The sequence below is a fragment of the Rhincodon typus genome, chromosome 8, assembly GCF_021869965.1.
Source record: "Rhincodon typus isolate 14 chromosome 8, sRhiTyp1.1, whole genome shotgun sequence".
Taxonomy (NCBI): domain Eukaryota; kingdom Metazoa; phylum Chordata; class Chondrichthyes; order Orectolobiformes; family Rhincodontidae; genus Rhincodon; species Rhincodon typus.
The window spans coordinates 84,161,722-84,183,575 of record NC_063339.1 but is presented as its reverse complement, the minus strand read 5'-3'; the positions used below and the strand labels follow the sequence as shown (position 1 = coordinate 84,183,575).

The 21,854-nt window shown below is 43.4% G+C and overlaps 1 protein-coding gene across 1 annotated transcript; it reads left to right on the top strand.

Moving 5' to 3' along the window:
- The first annotated feature begins 235 nt into the window (after positions 1–235).
- LOC125483800 (probable G-protein coupled receptor 139) lies at positions 236–16,200 on the top strand. The gene is made up of 3 exons (XM_048600494.1): positions 236–404; positions 3,673–3,876; positions 15,293–16,200. Exons 1-3 carry the CDS (start codon positions 236–238, stop codon positions 16,198–16,200), a joined length of 1,281 nt encoding a protein of 426 aa, XP_048456451.1.
- The last annotated feature ends 5,654 nt before the right edge of the window (positions 16,201–21,854 follow it).

The window sequence follows — 21,854 nt, the reverse complement described above, 5'->3', positions numbered from 1 at the left end:
CATCAATAGACCAGGACCATGCTCCATCAAGTTCTGCATCACCATAATGGGGTAAATTCACAACAAAACGGGGACAGGATGGGCTCCTACTGAATACCGCTGGGGTAGAGAGTCAATATTTTGCAGATATGATTCCAGTCAAGCCACTGCTTTAACCTGAATGGCGTCAAGCACCCCGAGTGTTGTACCTTGTGGATGGTAGACAGTCCTTAGGGAATTACGAGCTGTCATATACATGAACAATTTGAAAGAAGGACCTGAGGGCATTTTTGCTAAGTTTGCCGATGATACAATAATAGTTGGGCGGACAGGAGACGTTGAGGAAGTGCGGAGGCTGCAGAAAGACTTGGACAGGCTCGGACAGTGGACAAACAAATGGCACATGGAGCACCATGTGGGAGCATGTGAGATTATGCACTTTGGTAGGCAGAATAGAGCATACACTACATTCTGAAAGGCTTCATGAAATCAAAGGGATTTCGAAGTCCTCGTTCTCTCTTAAGGTTAACGCGCAGGTTCAGTTGATAGTTAGAAAGTCAAATGCAATGTTACCATTAATTTCAAGAGGGTTAGAATGCAACAGCAGAGATGTACTGCTGAGGCTTTATAAAGGCTCTGGTCAGACTGCATTTGGAATATTGTGCGCTGTTTTGGGCACTGTATCTAGGGAAGGATGTGCTGATATTGGATGAGGTCCAGAATGAGCCTGGGGGTTACAGCTTGTCATATGAGGAGTAATTGAGGACTCTGTGTCTGTACTCAATGGAGTTTAGAAAGATAAGGGGAGGAGTCTGATTGAAACTGACAGAATACAGTGGATACAGTGAACATGTAGAAGATGTTTCCACTCGTCAGAGAGAATATGATGCAAGGGCACGGCCTCAGATTGAAGGGATGACCCGTTAGAACTGAGATGAAGAGGAATTTCTTCAGCTAGACGGTGGTGAATCTGTGGAACATTTTGCCACAAAAGGTTGTGCAGGCAACATTATTTAAGACAGAGATAAATGGGTTCTTCAGTAACGAGCAGATCATGCGTTATGGAAGAAAGCAGGAGAATGGGGATCAGAAACATATCAGCAATGATCAAATGTTGGAGCTGATTCGAAGGGCCGAATGTCTGAAATATATTGCTTTCTCTCTTGTCATAATGGTCCTTTCGTCTATTATTCACTGCAGAATTGAGAGCCTCTGACCTGCTCTTGTACCATGTATTTTTATTTCAATTCGACTTCACGTTCAGGTCAATGGTAAGTCCTATGATACAGACAGTGGCAGGATTCAGTATCAGCCAGCAGTCCAATAATGTGTTGAATGCATGGTGCCGTCACTGAGTCTCATCTGCTGGGAGCACATTGTCTCTACGATGATTGTCATTTTCAGCCTGTTATTTCCAAAGGATCAATCTTGTGATGCCAGTGTCGTTGAATTCAACACCGTAGGTGAAAGTTATCACAGTCCTCAGCAAGAATAAATTGTGGAATATTGAAAACCTTTCTAATTATAGGAAAGTCTAAACTGAAGATGCTGAATCTCTTCTGACATAATGTTTGAAATCAGAAACACTGTTTTCCTGATTATGTTCAAATCAGACAACTTGTCACATCAAGATGTTGAACTTGGAATTACTTGCAATGATACGTTCTATTCTGCTGTCTTTTTTTGTTTTGCTGTGTTCTTGTTTTATTATTGATATTATTCAGCAATCTCATTCTTCATTAATTCCTGATTGAAATATTCTCCAGTGAACATCCTCCCCACTACTTAAATTTAATTCAATCGATTTTAACAGGCATTTTGAGGCAGCTTCACATCAGAAGAACAGGAAGAGATAATGGATCATTGTGCACTATGTCCGTCATTGGACCAGCCTTTCTCTCCAGCCATCTAAAGTTTTTTATTGTGTGTCAGAAAACCTCAGAACTATTACAGCACAGTTGGACGCCAATCAGCCCATAGTGGCCCATGAGTTATCCAACTGCATAATTTGAAGACAGAGAGAATATGTGGAGATGGTCTGAGAGAGAAAGAGAGTTAGAGAGATAAACAGAGGGAAAGGAAGTGAAGGGAGATAAACTGAGAAAGGAGAGAAAGGGGAGCGACAGACTGAGTGAGCGAGAAAGGGATGCGAGAAGAGGTGGAAGTTAAATAAATCAGAAAACAGAATGAGGGGAGATAGACAGAGACGGACAAAAGATGGAAATTTTATTTAGAAATTCCCATGGTCTGCAAACATTTTGTCTGATGCGGTACTCTGTGAGCACTATGCTGATATTGGCTGTCATCCCAGATCATTGATCTCCAATAATACAACAGAGCTGAGTTGCTAACCGCTGAACAGAATCCAACCAGGAAAATAGAGTTGCTCCAGGGAGCAGGCTGATTTATTCAAATAGACTGGGCCAACAGCTGCAAGAACTGATAACATACGCACTGTGTGAGAGACTGGGGCAGAGAATCTCAGTGAGGAGGATCACTGACAAAGGGGAAATCAGTATCAGATTGATAAATTTTGCACACCATTTACACGATTTTGTAATCCACATTTCAATTCATATAGCTCAATATCATGAGTGCATTATAATAACCTTACCCCTTTGTACCTTCCATATTTTTGTATGTACGGAAAGTCATTCTGTCCTGTATTTTGTTTTGAATAAATACATTTCATTAATATTGTTTCTCCTCATTTCTCATTGTAGATGTGTCCTGTATTTTGTTTTGAATAAATACATTTCATTAATATTGTTTCTCCTCATTTCTCATTGTAGATGTATCACTGAGTCTGTTCTTCATATGAATTATAAAGAGTAATATTCCAAGACTGATGACTGGGAAATATCATTGTCCCTCCTTCTCGTCTCAACAGCTGTGTCCTCCAATTCTGTGTTTTCTGTATATTCTCCAATTTCACAATCATTGTGGGTCAACCAACAGCAGGAGGAATGCAACGGTTCAAGAAGGCAGCTCACCACCTCCTTCTTAAGGGCCACGAGGAATGGGCAAGAAATGGTGGCCAGCCAGCGACGCCCACATCCCACAAATGAATCGAAAGAAATCACACTTTACTTGATGTCCAATAAATGATGTTTCATCACAGTCCATGACATCAATAACATCAACAGTACAACCCTCATCTGCCCTCTCTGATCTTAGAATAACAATCTGAACTGTGTTTATCAGGTACAATTCTCTGTAAACATATCCATACCATTTATCTGTTGTTTTAGGCACATTTTCCCCTCAGATTATGGACTATCAATGTTCTTTCAATATGCTACTGATATTGTCATGACTGATCATTAGTTACAGGATGTTTATGAACAGATAAGCATGTGTATGCTCTGACAATCCTTTGGTATTACTCCCATATCCAAAGCAGGTTGAATGATTCCGCACAATTGGTTGACCATCTCTAAAATTCCTTCCCTCAGTTATCCTCACATGTCCCATCCAAAATGTGCTAAAGTTAAATGTTATTTTGAATTTCAATAAACCATTATTGAATTGAAAGGGGTTAATTGGAGCTGTTTGTTCAGTGTTTGTGATTAATGTCAGTCTCTGTGGATCCTAAATGTGTCACTGGAGGGTTTGCCTGTTCTATAAATAAGGGACTCCTTTCAACGTGTTATCCCATAGTATGAGCGGGAGCATCACCTCCAACACTGACAGGGATCAGCAGCTTCAGAGAGAGGGGGAGGAGGGATCAGAATTTGAGAACAATAGACTGGAATATTCCAACAATGGAGAGGAGTTTATCCTCGGGTCTTTACTGGCTTTCTCAGCCTTGGATATCATTAGCATCGCGGATTCACGATGTACTGATAGTTATTCAAGGTGGTTACTATCCCATCCTTGCAATAGTTGGTGTTCCCGGTAAGTCTCTCAGTCTATTAAACCGGGTTGAACTGACTTCCTGCTCATTATATGTAAATTTTGGAAAGGTGGAATTCAACGCTTTCAGTTCCAATCAAACTGCCATTCTTTACAAATTATAACCAACAGGTTATGATTTAAAGGTTACGCACCAATATGCGATTGTTCTCAATTTCCATGACCATTTTTTTTTCCTGCACAGATTTACGTCTTCATATCCTCCCCACTCACCAATCTTTTCCATTACCACCATCATGATATCCCAGTCTCCGCCTCAGCCTCAATGCAAATTCTGAAAAAAAAACATCGTTTGTGCCTTTTTTAAATCCGGATACAGCTTTCAAGTCCCTTCTAACTATACTTCTGTTACAAAATAATTACACCTGAGATGTTTAACTTGTTCTCTCCACATAATCCGTCAGACGGGAAGACAGTGCCTTGTGCTGAAGTCATTGACTCATAATCTAGAGGCACAGAATAAAGGTCTGTTGGTATCTCATAAAGGAAATTGGCGACATTTAAATGAAACCATTATTTTTGTTTATTAAAAAAAAACCCAAGCAGATGTCCTTGAGAGAAGGCAATGCGTCATCCTTCCCTGGTCATGTGACTTTCATGTGACTGCACACCCACAGCAAATTGTTTTATTCTTTCTTGTTATGTAGAACAGCTGAACAAGCCACTCAGTTCAAGATAGGTATAACATGCTGGCATGACCAGGGCTGCATACATCACATGAAAGTAGAACAAAAGTAAAGATAGCTCCCTTCCTCTGCCTGTTTCTCATATTCCTACAACTCATTTCCTTTCAGGTATGTGGCAATTTCCTTTTTTAAGTGCATTCTCTCTTAATGAGTCTCTCCTTGAGAGTGATGTTCATCTCCATAGGCACCTCTGGTGCTGGCTTTATTGATGCTGACATACATATGCAAGGAAGTTTTAAATTCTATGTCAGTCGCAACGCATAGAGAAGGAATGGCCTTACCCACCACAGGAAATAAACAGAGATGCCTAAGTTTTTGAAAAGATCTGTAGCTTGGGTTGTGGATGAGGTTGTTGGCTTGCTCGCCAAGCTGGCTTGTTTTTGTTCAGGTGTTTCATCACGATGCTAGGTAACATCATCAGTGGGGCCTCCAGTGAAACGATGTTATTCTACTCAGCTTGGAATTTGTACTGTCCGGTCCGTTATGGTGAGTGCTGTTATTTCCGGTTTTGATCTGCATGGGGGGTTTGTACATGGGGTACAACTCTCTATGTTTGTTGATTGAAGTTTGGTGGAGAAACCTTACCTCTAGGAACTCCCGTGCGTGTCTATCTTTGGCTTGAGCTCCTATGGTTACCTTACCCGAGTTAAATTGATAGCCTTTATTGTCTGAATGTACAGATATTAAGGAGAGTTCATCATGCCGTTTTGCTGCCAGCTGATGTTCATATAGTCTGATGGCTAGTTTCCTTCCTGTCTGTCCGATGCAATATTTGTGACATTCATTGCCTGGTCTTTTGTAAACCACGTTCATTCTGCATGTTGTGGGAGTAGGGTCTTTAATCCTTGTAAGCGTTTGTTATCGAGTGGCTTTGGGTTTGTGGGCTACCATGATTCTTCGTGGTCTTCGGAGTCTTGTTGTCAATTCCGATATGCTCTTGATGCAGGGCAGTGTGGCCGGTATGTTCGGTCGTACTGTGTCCTCCTGTTGTTGTCTGTTTTGTAGATGGATAAGTAAGTATTAAAACTATTGTGATCAACCTGGCAGTGTTATTGAGGCAGTATTTTGGGAATTTTGGACAGATTTTCTCTCTTTTATAAGGAGTTATATCCTTGCCACAGCGACATTCCAAAAGAGCGTCACAAGGCTAATCTCTGGGATGATGGTACCACGAGGAGTGGGTGAAGATTAATCTGTAGCACTGTGGAAAAATAAAAGGTGATTACATTGAAACTTGAGGGTTGTGGACTATCATTATGTTCTAAACAGACACTGATAAAGTGATAAATTCCATGCCTTACTTTTTAATTTACTTAGTATGCATGATTTTGGATAGTTTAATTGCCTCTGAGGATGTTTCTCCCCTCCCACCCCTACTTCCTAAGTCAATTGAGAGAGAGAGGGATAGAAAGAGAGGTAAAGGCTTTGAATAAAGTCTCACCACATTAATGTGCAGTTGGTGTGTGATCCTGCAATGAATGCTACGTTATCTTCAATCCCGACAACAACCACAATACCTTCGTTCTAAATCAGTTAACGATTCCCACCAGCTTCTGACCTCCATGGAGAACACGGATCATTTGTAACGATCCTGACCGGCTGAATGGAGTGGTCCTGTACTCTGTAACAGCCGTGAGGAGTGATTTGAGAGAACAAATAATGAGTTAGGGGCAACAGTTGGTTGCTAATGGCTGATCCGATTGTGTCTGACCATCTGAATGTGTCTGACCATTCCTTTCCTATTTTTTCCCAATAAACATTGACTGTCCAGTCCAGCAAAGATCAGCCGAGATCAGCGATGAATATCTTCAATAACCGAGTCTTCCCTGCTTCCTGTGGATGAGGGTACCACAGATAGCACAATAATAAAGAGGAAGGGACATCCTTATTTCAATCAGGGACCTGTTGCGTTAATAATGTGTTCACCTACATCAAATCGCCACCACTTTTGAGACATAAGGACACAATAATTAGAATAATCATAAACCTGACTCACATTACCACTGACTCTTTCCAATCAAATATGCATCAAAAACAGCCTTCACTGCTCTCTTGGAAAGAGAATATCGGACAGCATAACACCATGGAAACATAAAAAAAAGCAGAATTAGGCCATTTGGCCAATCGGATCTGATATGCTGTTCAATGATGTCTTATCTGTTTCTCAACATCATTCTTCTGCCTTCCCCGTAACCCTTGATCCCCTTATTACTGAAAAACATATCTATCTCTGTCTATATGTGTGCATATATCTCTTTGCCCAAGTGTTTATGTGTCTATGTATTTGTGTCTATGGCTATCCATCAGTGTATCAGCCTGTGTGTTTCTACGTGTGTTTATGTCTATTTGTGCGTGATTGTATATGTGTGTGTGTGTGTGTGTGTGTGTGTGTGTGTGCGTGTGTATGTTTATCTCCGCGTACATATTGCGTGTGTTAGTATATTGGGGTGTTTACCGACGTTTCTGTGTATTTCTGTTTCTGCATCTCTGTGCAATGAGATACCTGTTTTGGGGCTCACACAACTGATGTCGGAAATGACAGTGGGCTTAATGTGAGAACTGCCCTTCACTGAACAAAGCTCCTTAGTTGGTGGAGGGTCGATCTTTCAGAATCTCCACATGAGTCGCTCTGGTCATCTCCAGCTTGTGCCAGGGTGCGGTCAACACTGCGGGTGTGGGGGCAGCGGAGGGTAAGTGAACGGATGTCGGACACTGCACCATATGGCTTGGCCATTTCCGTCCTATTACATGCTATTTCTCCTTGAATGAGGGAAAGGTTGGTAGTGAGTGAGGGTGAAAGGATGGCACTGCTGTAAGAGCTGGTGGATGCTGGGCGAAATTGTGAGGTCTCCAGAGTGAGTCAGTCCAGAGTGTTGAATCCACGCAGTGTTATTTTTGCAGGGGTATTACCTAGGTGACAGAGAGTGTGAGGCAAGCAAGGTGTTGCATTCAGTAGTGGGAGTGGTAAGAGTTTGAGTCTTATTTGGTGAAAGACTGTGAACATTGTTCGGAGTTAGGTGCTATAACAGATATAGAATGAGTGTGAAGTCGCAGGAAGAATACAATGGCACTTATACTGGCAGTAATGGAATGGTTACTGATACTAGTACTATATTTCTGGATGTTTCTTCAGATCATCTCAGCGTCAAAGGTGAGCCACACCGAATGTCTTGTCCAAGTCCATCACTAATAACGCCACAGGCCACGTCCCTCAGATTCCACTGAATCAGTTTCGGTGGAGCTTACAAATAGCAAGAAGAAGCAATTTTTAGTATGTTATATATCTAAACAAAAACTGTAGCACAAATTTTGTGCATCTTATGCTTTGAAAATTAGATATGCAAGTATTGTGGAATCTGCAGTAATAATGGTTGACCTCAAGTTGCATCTAAACTGCGTTAACTAAGTGAATGCTAATGCCGTGAAAAATAAAATCCATGCGTGTATATGAGGTAGTTTGAAGAGTATGTTGTGAACCAAACCAGAAACCAGATAATTTCGACTTTGGTGTTATCTATTCAGAAGAGCTAATTAATAACTTTGCTCTGAAGCAGCTTTTGAGAAATAGTGACAACAATATATTGCATATTACATGGTGTCTGCATAAACGTCGAATTTTAAACGTTACTGTCAAACATCATGGAATCCATGAGGCTAGATTGTCAAGTTAGCTGTAATGAACTGGGAAAGTTCAATATAAAATTTAGTGGCAGACAGGCAATGGTTGTTATTTCTAGAAATACTGCAAAGTCTGAAAAATGCATATATTTCTCTAAGGTACAAACAGCAAAGAAAGGGAAGGTGACTCAAAGATGGTTAACATAAGAAATTAAAGATTGTATTAAATCAAAGGAAGTGGTTTCAGAGGAATTCCAGATATTGCGGAAACCTGAGAATTTTGAGAAACTTATGACCCAGGAAAGGAGAGCCACGAAACTGATAAGGAAATCAAAAAAAGAACTTGAATACAAAAGAACCGGAAACACAAAGTCTGCCTAAATTTACTATCTATTCTTCAAAGAAAACAATATAAAAGCAAGGTTAAATGTGGAAGATTCGCAATGGGACAGGAGAATTCATTGAGCGAACAGGGAAAAAGCGAATAAACTAACCAATTACTTTGCATCTGTCTTCATGAAGGAAGATCCAGAAAATCTCCCAGAAACAAAAAGTGCTATTATGGCACTTTTGGAACTAATGATGTAAAGTCAATTCATATCAATGACAAGGTTGTATTTGGAAATGCAGTTGGATTGAGCATTGCTAAATCTGATGAACCAAATGTACTTCATGTCAAAATATCAGGAAAAGAAAGCAGCAATAGAATTATTATTTGCACTGTTGATGACTGTGTTTTATTTTCCTGTACATTCTGCAAAGGGTGGAAACCATTGCAGATAACTGGAAGGTAGCAAACGTTATCCAACCATTTACAAAGGGAAGAAGGGATAGTGTGGAGAACTGCAGACCAATTATCTTGATATCGGTAAGGAAACTGCTGGAATCTATGATGCAGGATGTGATATTGGATATTTAGTAATTCAAAGCAACATTGGATACAATCAGTATGCATTTCTGATCAGTATGCACATCCAAAAGACCCTCCGCCTCACCAATCCCCACTGCCAACCAACCACAACAAAATATCCTGCGTGTACTGAGAGTAATGAGGCAACTTGGAACATCGGGGAGTAGACCATCAGGATGATAGAGCAACGCTTCCAATGTCTGAAAGTTTCAGAGTGAGCCCTCTAGTACACACTGTATCACTAAGTCCCAAAAGCTCCCTCCATTTTTGTTATATACTGCCTTTTGTTCTTCCTGAAAATCACAGGTTCACAGTTACCAACGTTATATTTCATCTGCCAAATTGTCCGTTCCTTATCCATTTACATTCTATCTACCTCCTCCTAATAGCTTAATTTCCTGCTTATCTTAGCATCATTGACAAATTTAGTTAGAATACATTTTGTTGCTTTTATCTAAACCATTGTTATAGGACAATGCCTGAATATAATAATTCACTTCCCGGATCGCGCTTTCAGCACTCCCGCCGCTCGTATCAAGTAGGCCGCCGACTGACGAATTAAGTTTTTAAGAACAGAAGATTGCCTTCCCGGCTGCCCACTGTCTCGCGCTCTCACCATTCCCTCCACAACCGTAAATCTAGATTGTAAATTTTTGATGACCTCCACACTGGCCCCTAAGGAATTCCATTCGGTACAGCTTTCCAATGTAAAAATAAGTAGTTATTTCTGCTCTGTATATAATTTTAGTGAACCAGTGCTCCATTTTCCTGTGTCGCAGCCTGGAAAGGTTGCATGGCCTCCTCCTGTGGTGTGTAGATGGTTGATGAGGTGTTTCTGAGCTCCGCAATTCACCATTAGGGCCATTTGCTGTCAGATAATCAGGTAGAGGTTGTACTGTCAATGATACTGATTCTTGAGCAATTAAAAGACAAGCACACAACATAGACGAACACTTGAGAAGAATGCTGCATGGTCAAAAATGCTGTCTTTCAGCTGCAGCAACAAATCTTGTCTGCCCTCTCAATGCGGTGCTCAAATTTCCCCGGACACGTATTGAAGAGCAGGGGAGATTGCCTGTTAGCCTGGTTTACTTTTGTCCCTTTATCAACACCACAAATACAGATAATCTTAATGATTATTTTCACTTCTGGCTGTGGGTGCTGTGTGGAAAAATTGCTGCAGTCCCTACACAATAAAATAAACAATTGTCATTGAGGGGTGACCTTGTAGAGTTTTATGAAATTATGGTAAATCAGGGTAAAATGTCAAGGTCATTTTTCCTGGAGTGGGGAGTCCAAAACGAGGGGGCACAAGTTAAGATGGGAGGGAAAAGATCTTAAAGCGACCTAAAGGACAACATTTTCATGCAGAGGGTGGTGCGTGTATGCAATGAGCTTCCAGAGGAAGTGGTGGAGGCTGGTACAGTTACAACATTTAAAAGGCATGTGGATGGGTACATGAATAGGGAGGGTTGAGAGGGGTATGGACCAAATGCTGGAAAATTGGGCTAGATTTAATCAGGATATCTGAATAGCATGGATGAGTTGGACCAAATGGTCTGTTTCTATGCTGTATATCTCTATGACTCTATGACTGAATAATTCATTCGATTCTGATGTAATTCCTTCGAAGGGCGGAATGGTCTCCTCCTATCTGCTGTAATCCTGACTTGCTGAATAGGTGTTCCTTTACCTCTGTAACATCCTTGAGGGGTGGAGTGAGATAACAACACATCGGAAAGGACCTGCAGTTGGCCATTTGGACCCTCGAGCCTGCTGCTCAATTTAGAAAGATCATGGCTGATCTGTTTGTGGCTGAACACCCCTTTCCTGCTTATTCACAATAAATATTGACTCTGCTGATCATCAAAGATCAGTTGAGGTCAGCATTAAATATCTTTCATAACCGAGTCTTCAATGTTCCCTGGGGATGACAACACTACAGAAAGCACAATATTATGGAGAAAGCAAAATCCTTATCTTTTTTTAATTAGGAGACTCCTTAACGTGTGTTAACCTCACAGCAAGTCACCTCTTCTTTGAAGAGCACAACAAATAGGAGCAGATGTGACCATTCAGCCCTTCAAACCTATCCCACATTCCCATTGACTCTGTTCAGTAAAGCATTTATCAATCTCAGCCTCCACTGCTCTCATGGGAAAATATTCCTGATACCTTAAGACCATACAGCGGAAGAAATTGGAGCAGTCTGCTCTGTTGTTCGATCATGCCTGACATGTTTCTCCACACAATTCTACTGCCTTCTGAAGGTAACCCTTGATCCCCTTATTAAACAAAACTTATCGACCCCTGTCTTAAAGACACAACTGTGTCTGTGTCCCGATATGCCTGTGTGTGTGTTTCTGTGTATTTCTGCTTAATGGTAGGAGACAGGGTTGTCGTGTAGGGTTGTTTCTCAGATTGGAAACGTATGGCCAGCGGTGATCCACAGAGATCGGTGCTGGACCTACATTTGTTTGTCATTTATGAAAATGATTTAGGTGTGAATTATAGAAGGCACAACCAGCAAGTTTGCGGATGGCACCAAGGTTCGTTGTATAGTGGACAGGGAAGAAGGTTATCTAAGATTACAAAGAGATCTAGATCAATTGGATGAATGAATCAAAAAGATGTAGAGCATGGGAACAAACCATTCAGTCCAACTTGTCCATGCCAACCAGATATCCGAAATTAATCTAGACCCATTTGCCAACATTTGGCCCATATCCCTCGAAACCCTTCCTGTTCATACACCCATCCCGATACTTTTTAAATGTTGTTTTTAGCAGCCTCCACAACTTCCTCCAGCATTTCGTTCCATGCACGCATTATCCTCTGCGTGAAGAGGTTGCCTCTTAGGTCCTTTTTATGTTTTTCCCCTCTCACCTTAAACCTTGTAATTTTGGACTCCCCAACTCTGGGAAAAAAGATCTTGACTATTTACCCTGTCCATGCCTTCATGATTTTACAAACATCTAAAAGGTGCAAATTATACTCCAATTAACACGAATGGCTATGCGTTCTGTCATCCCGTGCCTAAATACTGAAATTCAAAACTGATACCTCTTCCTCCTCGATCAAGTCACAATTCTAAAATAATTTTAATCAACTTGTTCAGATATATTATGAAACACCTCTGTGGGATTTGAATCTAGACCTTTGGGCCTAAAGGTGGAGACACTACCACCACACTCCAATAGCCCCTGAATCTGCAAAATTATTCTCCTGTGTGTTTCCTCATTAACCTGTTCTGACATGCTGTGACACACCTCTGAAACAGGAAGGACTTGAATCGAGAACTTCTGTTCCAGAGCTGGGGACATTACCACAGGTTCAGGGGTGGGAATCAAATCCAGCTATCTGCCTCAGTGACATGGATGCTACCCAGTACACAAAACCGAAACCATGCCCGATTTTGGTAGCATTTTAAGTTCAGCTAAGTTTGGATTTCTTAAATTCTGGTTAATATTACTGATTTACTGTGGGAGGTCGTGGGAGTCCATTCATACTGGCTCGATATGAAAACGAGATGGCATCAGGGCTACGGCTTCTAAGCTGTGCCAGGTGGAAACGGAAATGACAGTGCGTTTAAAGTGAGAATTACCCTGCACTGAACTTTGCTCCTCACTCGGTTGGTGGCACGGCGATGTTTTAGAATCTCCACACTGGGTCGTTCCAGTTCTCTCCAGCTCGTACCAGGCTCCTCTCCACATGGCAGGGGCAGGGGTGAACGGAACTGATGTCGGGCACTCCAACACCCGGCTTGGCACTTTCTGTCCTATTCAATGCTGTTTTCCCTGGAATGGCGGAAAGGGAGGGAGGGAGTGAGGGTGAAAGTGGGTGGTCCTGCTGTTAGTGATGGTGTAGGTGGGGGGAAATGGTGAGGTGGCTAGAGTGAGCCAGTCAACAGTGATGAATCCATGCAGTGTTTTCAGTGTCGGGGAGTAGCGGAGGTGCGAGAGAAAGGGAGACAGAGAGAGGGAGCAGAGAGAATACAGTGATACTTATCCTGGCAGAGCGGGGAAGGTTACTCATGCCTGTCCTGTACTGCTGGACATTTCTTCAGACTGCAGATACTGCACTGAGCTGGGTGGTGACCTCAGACCATGCTCGGTGGTATCTGGTGGTGTGGCCTCATCTGGGAAGAGAATGGTCCTTCTCTGTACGAGCCCATTCACCAGGACCTACGTGTCCCTTTCAACAAATCTTATCTGCCCCTTAACTGCCAGGCTCGGGATAAACCATGCAGGGCGGCTCCGAACTGAGAAAGGTCAACTGTGTGCCCATTGGCCTTTTAAAGATGGCACCTGCACCAGCGATCATGGATTACACGGGCCATCCAGGCGATGGGAACTATTACCAGCCATGATGGGTGGGAGAATCAGGCTGGCATTGAATGTGCTGGGGTCGGTAGATAATGAGGGGAGTTTAATAAGATAGCATCAGAAAACTAGCTCGGCCTCCTGCAGACTATCCCTCTGTCACACTCAATGACACTGAGACAAATTATTGTTAGATTCAGCCCAATGAGCCAAAGACTATGCTCACCACGGTCTCAGTCACAAATGCAGAACAAATGCTCATCCAAAGCTCTCCATCATCTGAACTCACAGCAATATCCTTTTCACGCATCATTCCTGAAAAACTGAACCATGTTGCAAGATGCTATCAAAATTTCTTCATGTCAGCATTCTAAAACTTGTGAACACATCCTTCCATGACACTGTCTCTCTATCTCCCCCTCTCTGTCTATATATCCAACCCCTCCCATTTGTTAGTATTTAAACTGATTCCCCACCATCTCTCTCTGGCAGTGATTTTCACACCCATGGCACCCCTTGTCATGGCACATTGGAGATATGGAGCTGTAAATGAATGGGAGCCCCACATCCTGTCACTTCCAGCATGTGCTGCAAGTTTCCCCAGGCTGGGCACCAATTTAACACAGCGTTACCGACCACTGCACTGGGGTGGTCTGTACAGATCTACATGCTGGGAGAGTAACTGCTTCGGGTTTACAGATCTGTTCAGTGGTATTCACTTCACAGCCCCCCGTGCTGGACAGATACCTGGTCCGGATTTATAGATCAATGCACTGGTGTGGTCTGCACAGCTCCCCGTGCTGGATTGATATCTAGTTGACTGGTGAGGCCTGCACAGTGTCCCACTCGGGAAAGATTGCCGGGTTGTATTGAGCAGGACACTAGCCTGGTCTGCACAGTGCTCCATGCTGAATAGATATTTCATCTGGGTTTGTGGTGTCTGGGCTGGTTCTGTGAGGTGGATTGAGAATGTGAGATAACTTACCACTTCAGCTGATCTGGCAATGCCTTTAATTTGTGTTTGCCAGTTGAGTTGAGTTTGGGGAGAGATTTCCAGCGCGAGGCTGAATGGGTCTCACCAAAACTGATGGACAGAAGGGCCTTTGTGATGTGGATCTTTATGACTCCATCACATTCTGTAACCGACATTCCCCGGAACATTCGGTAACTGACATTCCCCGGAACATTCTGTAACCGGCATTCTCCAGAACATTCTGTAACCGACATTCCCCAGAACATTCTATAACCGACTTTCCCCAGAACATTCTGTAACCGACACTCCCCGGAATATTCTGTAACTGACATTATTTGTGAACGGCTGGATGTCAGTTACTTGAACAAAAGATTAGATCCCAAGGGAAAAGATCCCGTTCCAGGGAGAAGGAGACACTGTTTCAAAATCCCTTCAGGCAGTTAAGGGGGTGAATACATTTTTTCTGTGTTCATGTGACTTTACAACCGAAAATTGATCACTATTCAGAGTAAAAGACAGAAATTTCCAATCTCCGTTTGTCTTCAAGAAACTGGGAGAGAATCCTTCAGGACGGCAACGTCTTCACCCTCCTTATTAGGAACTGTAAAGAAGTGACCTGTGTCTGCTCTCGAGCGATTGAGTCTGTGGGAATGTTCTAGAAACCAGCTGTTCTTATGGATGTTTATCTGTGTGTTTGGGGTCAGAGTGCTTCTTGTGTTTTACGTTACATTTCTTGTAAAAAAAATTGAGACATTACTATTTGTTATTTCAGTTTCATTTTTTTTCCAATAAATCAGTGATACATTTGAAAATGTCACTGGGTCCTCAATCAAACTGGTAACTTCTCCTCCAGGCTGAAGTATAATTTATTTGTTTTCCTTCCTCACAGTTAACGTAGTGACAATCTATGTCCTGCTTTATAAAGATTGTGGATTGTCTCTATGTGTCAGACGTTACCTGGGGGCCATGGCAGTGGCCGATCTACTGGTCATTATCCTCGACCTGATATTGAGACATATTCCCATTGTTTATCGTGAACAGTTTTATTTCCTGGTGTCCATCCCCGTGTGTAATATCCACGCCGTCCTGCTTTATGCAGCCACTGACTGTTCTGTTTGGTTCACTGTCACTTTCACCTTTGATCGATTTGTGGCCATTTGTTGCCAGAAGCTGAAAAGTAAATATTGCAGCGAGAAAATGGCCGCTGTGGTTCTGGGAACAGTGACTGTGCTGAGCTGTTTAAAGAACATTTTCTGGTATTTTATGCTCACAGGTTGGTATTGGCTGCAGAACCTCCCCTGGTTTTGTGCGGTAGCAGGCGATGTTCAAAGATCACGTGTCTGGGTCACAATCGAGTTCCTCCACCACATTCTAACCCCGGCTCTCCCATTTCTCCTGATTCTGCTGCTCAATGTTTTCACCGTCAGACACATTTTAGTGACCAGCAGAGCCCGCAGAAGACTCCGGCCTCACACCAATGGGGACGGTCAGGGTGACACAGAAATGAAAAATCGAAAAAAATCCATCATTTTACTGTTTGTGATTTCGGCCAATTTCATCCTGTTATGGTCAGCGTTAATGTTGTATTCTATATGGGGCCGAGTGTATGATTTTGGGTATCGGTCTGTGTATCTAGATGAATTTATGCGGGAATTGGGCTTCATGCTGCAGGTCCTCAGTTGCTGCACAAACACCGCAATTTATGCCGTGACCCAGACTAAGTTCAGACAGCAGCTGACGAATGTGCTGAAACGTCCCTTTGCCCAAATTCATCAATCAATCAAATTCACTTATTAATCAATCCATTCAGGATTTTCTCATTTCAGTTCAATGTTTCAGCAATGAAGCAGCCTGTCACTATGGCAACAGACGGAGGGTGGAGCTGGTTTGTTCAACCTTATCCCACAGGGTGGTACAGGGACACATTTCAATGTTTCTCTCAACTCGGGGGCCAGTGAGAAAAGGCACCATTCCACTGACTGTAACTATTACTTCAATTTGTAATTAATAAAGATATTCATTAAAATGTGCCAAGCAGCAGAGCAAACAATATTGTCGTTTGTCTTTGTGTTGAAGAAGCTGAGCTGGAAAGAGACAGACCCGGCCCCAGGTCCTGTCCTCAGGGAAGTGGAGGGGACTGGCGCCAAGCTCAGGAGTTGGGTTTAAGCCACTCTGTCCTTGCTTTCACCTGTGGGTCACCTATTCTGACGTGGCCTCGACAGAATTCATCTCTCTCCCTTGTTACATCTCCCTCCACATCTCCCTCCGAATCTCATCGTGTCCCTCTGTCTCCTGATTCTTTTTACTCCCCTCTTTATTCACGGACCCTCTCTCCTGCATTCTCCTTCACACTCTCTCCTTCCCAGTCTCCCTCTCTCTCAGATTTTTGGCAGCCTCCATGGCTCACTTCATCTAATACTCTCTCATCTTCCATTGCTGGGGGAACAGTGTGGATTGGGTAATAGGATGGTGCTGGGGACCATCGTATGGGTGAAGGCCACGCCTGTTGTTAAAGGATTAGTGTAGTGGTGGTGCAGCAGGTCAGTGGTAAGGGAACAAAGTGGATGTAGGATTCCTGGTATTTTTCAGGGGAACAGTGTTGTGGTGGGGCTGAAGGTCATCCCTCTGTGGGTTGGGAACAATGGACAATGCTGTGGGAAACATCTCGGTGTGGGTCCACATGCCATTGCCATGGGCAAAGACTGAGTGTGTCAATCTGGTGATATTAAACATAGGAGTAACGGAAGGACAAACAGTGAAAGCAGCTTGTGATTGACACAGCTAAGAGTACACCCAAACAGCAGATCAGCTCTGAGCTGTTCAGTCCTGCTGAGCGGTGCTGTGAATGGAGGTGGGCAATTAGAGCCATAACAGGACGAAGCAGCTCCATAAATATTCCCATAATCGGTGCTGCGGGAACACAGGACATCATTCCACTGACAAGGCAGAACTGTTTGCTTCCATCCTCAACAAGAAGTGTCGAGTTGATGACCCATCGGTTCGATTTGGGTTGATTTATTACTGTCACACGTGCCGAGATACAGTGAAAAGTTTTATTTTGTGTTCAGTACAGGCAGATCACACAGGCGTACCTTTTGTATCTTCTTATTGTCGCCTCTTCCTGAGAACCTCAAAGTCACTGATGTCAATCTTGAACAATTTGACTCACTCCATGTAATATCAGGAAACGGCTGAAGGAACTGGATATTGCAAAAGCTGTAGGCCCTGACAACCATCCAGCAATAACACTGAAGGGTCGTGTTCCAGAACTGGCATGGACACGAGCCAATCTGTGCCAGTATATCTACAGCACTGGCATCTACCCAGAAATGTGGGCAATTGCCCAGCAATGTCCTGAGCACAAAAGGCAGAAAAAACCCAGTCGCGTTAATTGGCATCCAATCAGTTATCTCTCAATGTTCAGTAAAGTGATGGAAGGGAAGTGGACAGCGCTCTCGAGCATCACATTCTCAACAATTAGCTGTTCACTGACACTTTATATCTTCTAATGTTAACTGTCTTTGTCCATAGTCTCAGTTTGCTTCTCGTTTTAGATTTATCACCTTCCTTCCGGCAGGAAGGTGGCGTTCAAGCACAATCACATCAAAAATGAGCTTTCCGAATGGTGGGCCAGAGTCGAGGGACGAGAGAGAGAGGGAGACAGAGAGAGAAAGCGACAGAAATGTGGAGAGAGACGGGGGAGGAAGAAAGGGGAGAGATAGTGAGAGAGTGGGTGAGGGGGGAGATGGTTGGAGAGAAACGGAGATGGTGAGAAAAAAAGAGAGAAAGGGACACAGAGAAGGAGGGAGAGACAGAGAGGAGAGAGAATGTGTGAGCGCAGGCATAGAGAGAGGAAGAGAGATAGCCCCCTGTCTCACCACTGATTGCTCCCTTTTGTTTAAAGTGATACAATGTCACCATCTGCTGGCCTCCCCACGCCACTGCACAGGGCATAGTGTTGGGTGAAAAGCATCAGGGGTTCAGTCAGAGAGAAAGAGAGAGTCGCTCACTGCAACAGCAACACACACACGGAGTGTGCTGGTGGAGAGAGGATTGCAAATGTGCTGAGGTTCGTCGGAGTAAATATGCTCATGTTCAGAAATGTTTGTGTTCCCTCTGCAAATGTGGAAATTATTTGCCTTTGGGTATTTTTCCTGACATTATACTTAATAGAGTATTCCCGTTGCAACTATATTCAGGTGCCTCCGACTGAACCGTTTTGTGAGGAGACTTGGTGAATCTTATTGCACTTTCTGCAATTTGTCATGTTTTGTAATCTACTCTCTCAAATCCAAAACGGGAAAATAATTCAAATGTGAGGGGAATTAGATCAGCAGTGGGTTTGTTCATGTCTCGTTCTACTCATACCTCAGGGACAACATCTATCGGACAGAACTGCTCTATGTCTCCAAAGACATTGTTTGAAGAAGGAGAAAACTGTGCAACCGGAGGCGTTCACAGACTGCGATGCTTTGTGCAGCGAATAAGAAAAAAAAAATCAGCTACCTGTGTAGTTTCGTGGGTAGGCCGCCAGCGGGTGGCATTGCATCACTTTAAACGCAAGAGGGAGCGAAAGAATGAGTCTTTGATTCATAACTTCTTAATTCATTCATTCATTCATTCAAACTTCCATCCAGTGAGCCACTGCAGCCAGAGATAGACACACATATACAGACACACAGAGACACACATATGAAGACACACATCAACATGACAGTTGTATCACTTTAAACAAAAGAGGTGCAGACAGAATGAAAGAGGGGAGGGGGTAAAACCCATTTCAATGGATTCACCTTAAGACAACATAGAGCCCACTGCACAGAGACAACGGCACAGAGACCCACACAAACATAGAGGCACACACTAATGCACACACTGAGATACACTAACTCACACTCACACACTCAGTTACAGAGACACACAGACATATTTATACACAGACACATATGCACACGGACACGGAGACACACGCAGTCACATTTATACACACAGAAATACACACAGACACACGCATACAAAAACAAAAGCACATCGATAGATACAGAGACAGACACTGATGCACAGACATGCAATCCCATATTGACACGCACGCAGACACTCAGAAACATGCACACACAGAGACACACTGACACACAAATACACAGAAACATACACACATACAGTCACACACAAACATACATACCGACACACAGAAACACTCACACAGACACACTGACACACACACATACAGACACGCAGAAAAGCACTCACGTACAGATATACACATACAGATTCCATGCGCAGTAATTGGCACTGCCCTGAGATTAACTATCTTTAACACAGTTTTTGTCAATCAGATAAATCCCAGCTTTTCCTGATGAAATGTCAATGAGAAAGTGGGACAGTGCTGTGATGTCCCCTGCTTTATTGTTAGGGCAAAAGTGAATGTGTTTAATAAACTCGTGATCATTTGTACAATGAACAAACGTCCACTCGTACAACAGATCCATGTAATCATTTGATGTACATCGCTGAAATGGATTGAAGTTCATTCTCAGAAACTCGTTAAAAGTAAACTCACTGACTTTACTGGTCAAGTTCAGTCCCATTCACACCTTGTGTTGGTTTGTGTGAAAATATTATGTTCTGCTGTGGGATAAATCTGTGTTCCCTGGCTGCAGAAGACTCTGTTCCCTTGTCTGAATAAAAGTGTGTTGTAGCTGGTTTGAACCTCCAGCTTTGTCTTTGTGTGTATTTCAGGTCTGGGGTGTGTGTGTGTGCGTGTGTGTGTGTGTGTGTGTGTGCGTGTGTGCGTGTGTGTGTGTGTGTGTGTGTGTGTGTGTGTGAGAGAGAGATACTGTGTGTACTAAGGAGTGTGAGAGACAGAGAGTGAGTGTGTTGGGGGAAGGGATGGACAGACAGGAGTTTTTGGGCTGAACTTCTGTGTTGCTGCTTTCACTCACACCTTCTCACCGCCAAACACATTCGGCCCAACCCTCCCCACCCCACCCCGCACCGCGGCCCGCCCCGCTTTGATCTCTCAAAGAAACCTCTTGGTTTGCTCTGTATCTGGAGGAGGTATATTCCAGATAGTGAGAGCTGGGAACTGACTGGATGTACTGGGATTTGGAAGGTCAAAGGGGTTTGAGTGATAGACTTTGGGGTTTATAAAGCAAATCTTGGCAGCCATACTTCCTTTCGCCATGTGGATGGAGCCAGGAGTATCAGTATCAGAGGGTTTCTGGCTGACTATCTGTGTGTGTGTGTGTGTGTGTGTGTGTGTGTGTGTGTGTGTGTGTGTGTGTGTGTGTGTATGTGTGTGTGTGTGTGTGTGTGTGTGTGTGTGAGAGAGAGAGAGAGAGGGAGACAGAGAGAGATGGGAGTGTGACAAACCATCGAGAGAGAGAGAGAGCTGAGACCAACACCAATGGTGAATATCACTTAGTCAGACTTTGTGCCTTTCCTGAAATCCTATGTGTCTGTGACTGACTTCTCCCACTCTCTCTTCCTCTTGCTTTCTTTTTCTCTCCCTTTCTGTTTTCTCTTTGTGTCCCTATCTCTTTCTCTCAAAGTCTCTCCTCTTGTCTCCCTTTCGGTCTTTCTCTCTCTCTTTTTATCTCTCTGTCTCTTTCTCTTGCCTGCGTCTCTGTCTCTCACACAGTCAAGTCTTTATTTCATTCTTCCTCTCTCTCACTGGCAACTTCTCTTTTTGCTCCTTCCCTCAGTCTTTGTCCTCTCTATCTCCGTCTTTTCCCTACATCTTTCTTTTTCTTTACTCTCTTTCTGTATTTTTTTTTCTGTTTTATTTTTTCTCTGCCCCTCTCTTTTCCCGCCTCTCACCCATAAAACGTGTCCTTTAGAATTTTGTGTCATCCAGTATTGAGCCCCCGATACTCCTCTGATTTCACTCACTCCCCTCCGACATTTTTTCTCCCCCCGATATTTCACTCAACATGTTTCACTGCCTCCTATGTTTGCCCCCTCTCGACACACGAGAGGTGCGCCTGCAAGTTTTGCCTCATCCTCACAGTATTGTACCCCATCGAAAAATTTTGTGCCCACAAAACAATCTAGTCCCCTTAGATATTGCATTGCTCCCGTACAAATATTTTGCCCCCACCTGCCAAATATTGTCCCCCAAATTTTGCGTTTCCCACATTTCAGTTCCCTCCAAATATTGTCCCCAATATTTGCCCTCCATCCCAATTTTGGAACTCCGCCCCAATTTGTGTCCACTCAAATGTTGCCCCGACCCCACATACAGATTTTTCCGCATGACAGAGACAGAGGGACAGGCGGAGACAGGACAAACAGAGGGAGAGCGAGAGAGAGAAAAGACAGAGGGACAGGGCCAGACAGAGGGAGAGACTGACAGAGGGAGGGAAAGAGGGGGTACTGATAGCAGGAGATGGAGGGAAAGAGAAAGGCATACACACACACACACACACACACACACACACACACACAGAGAG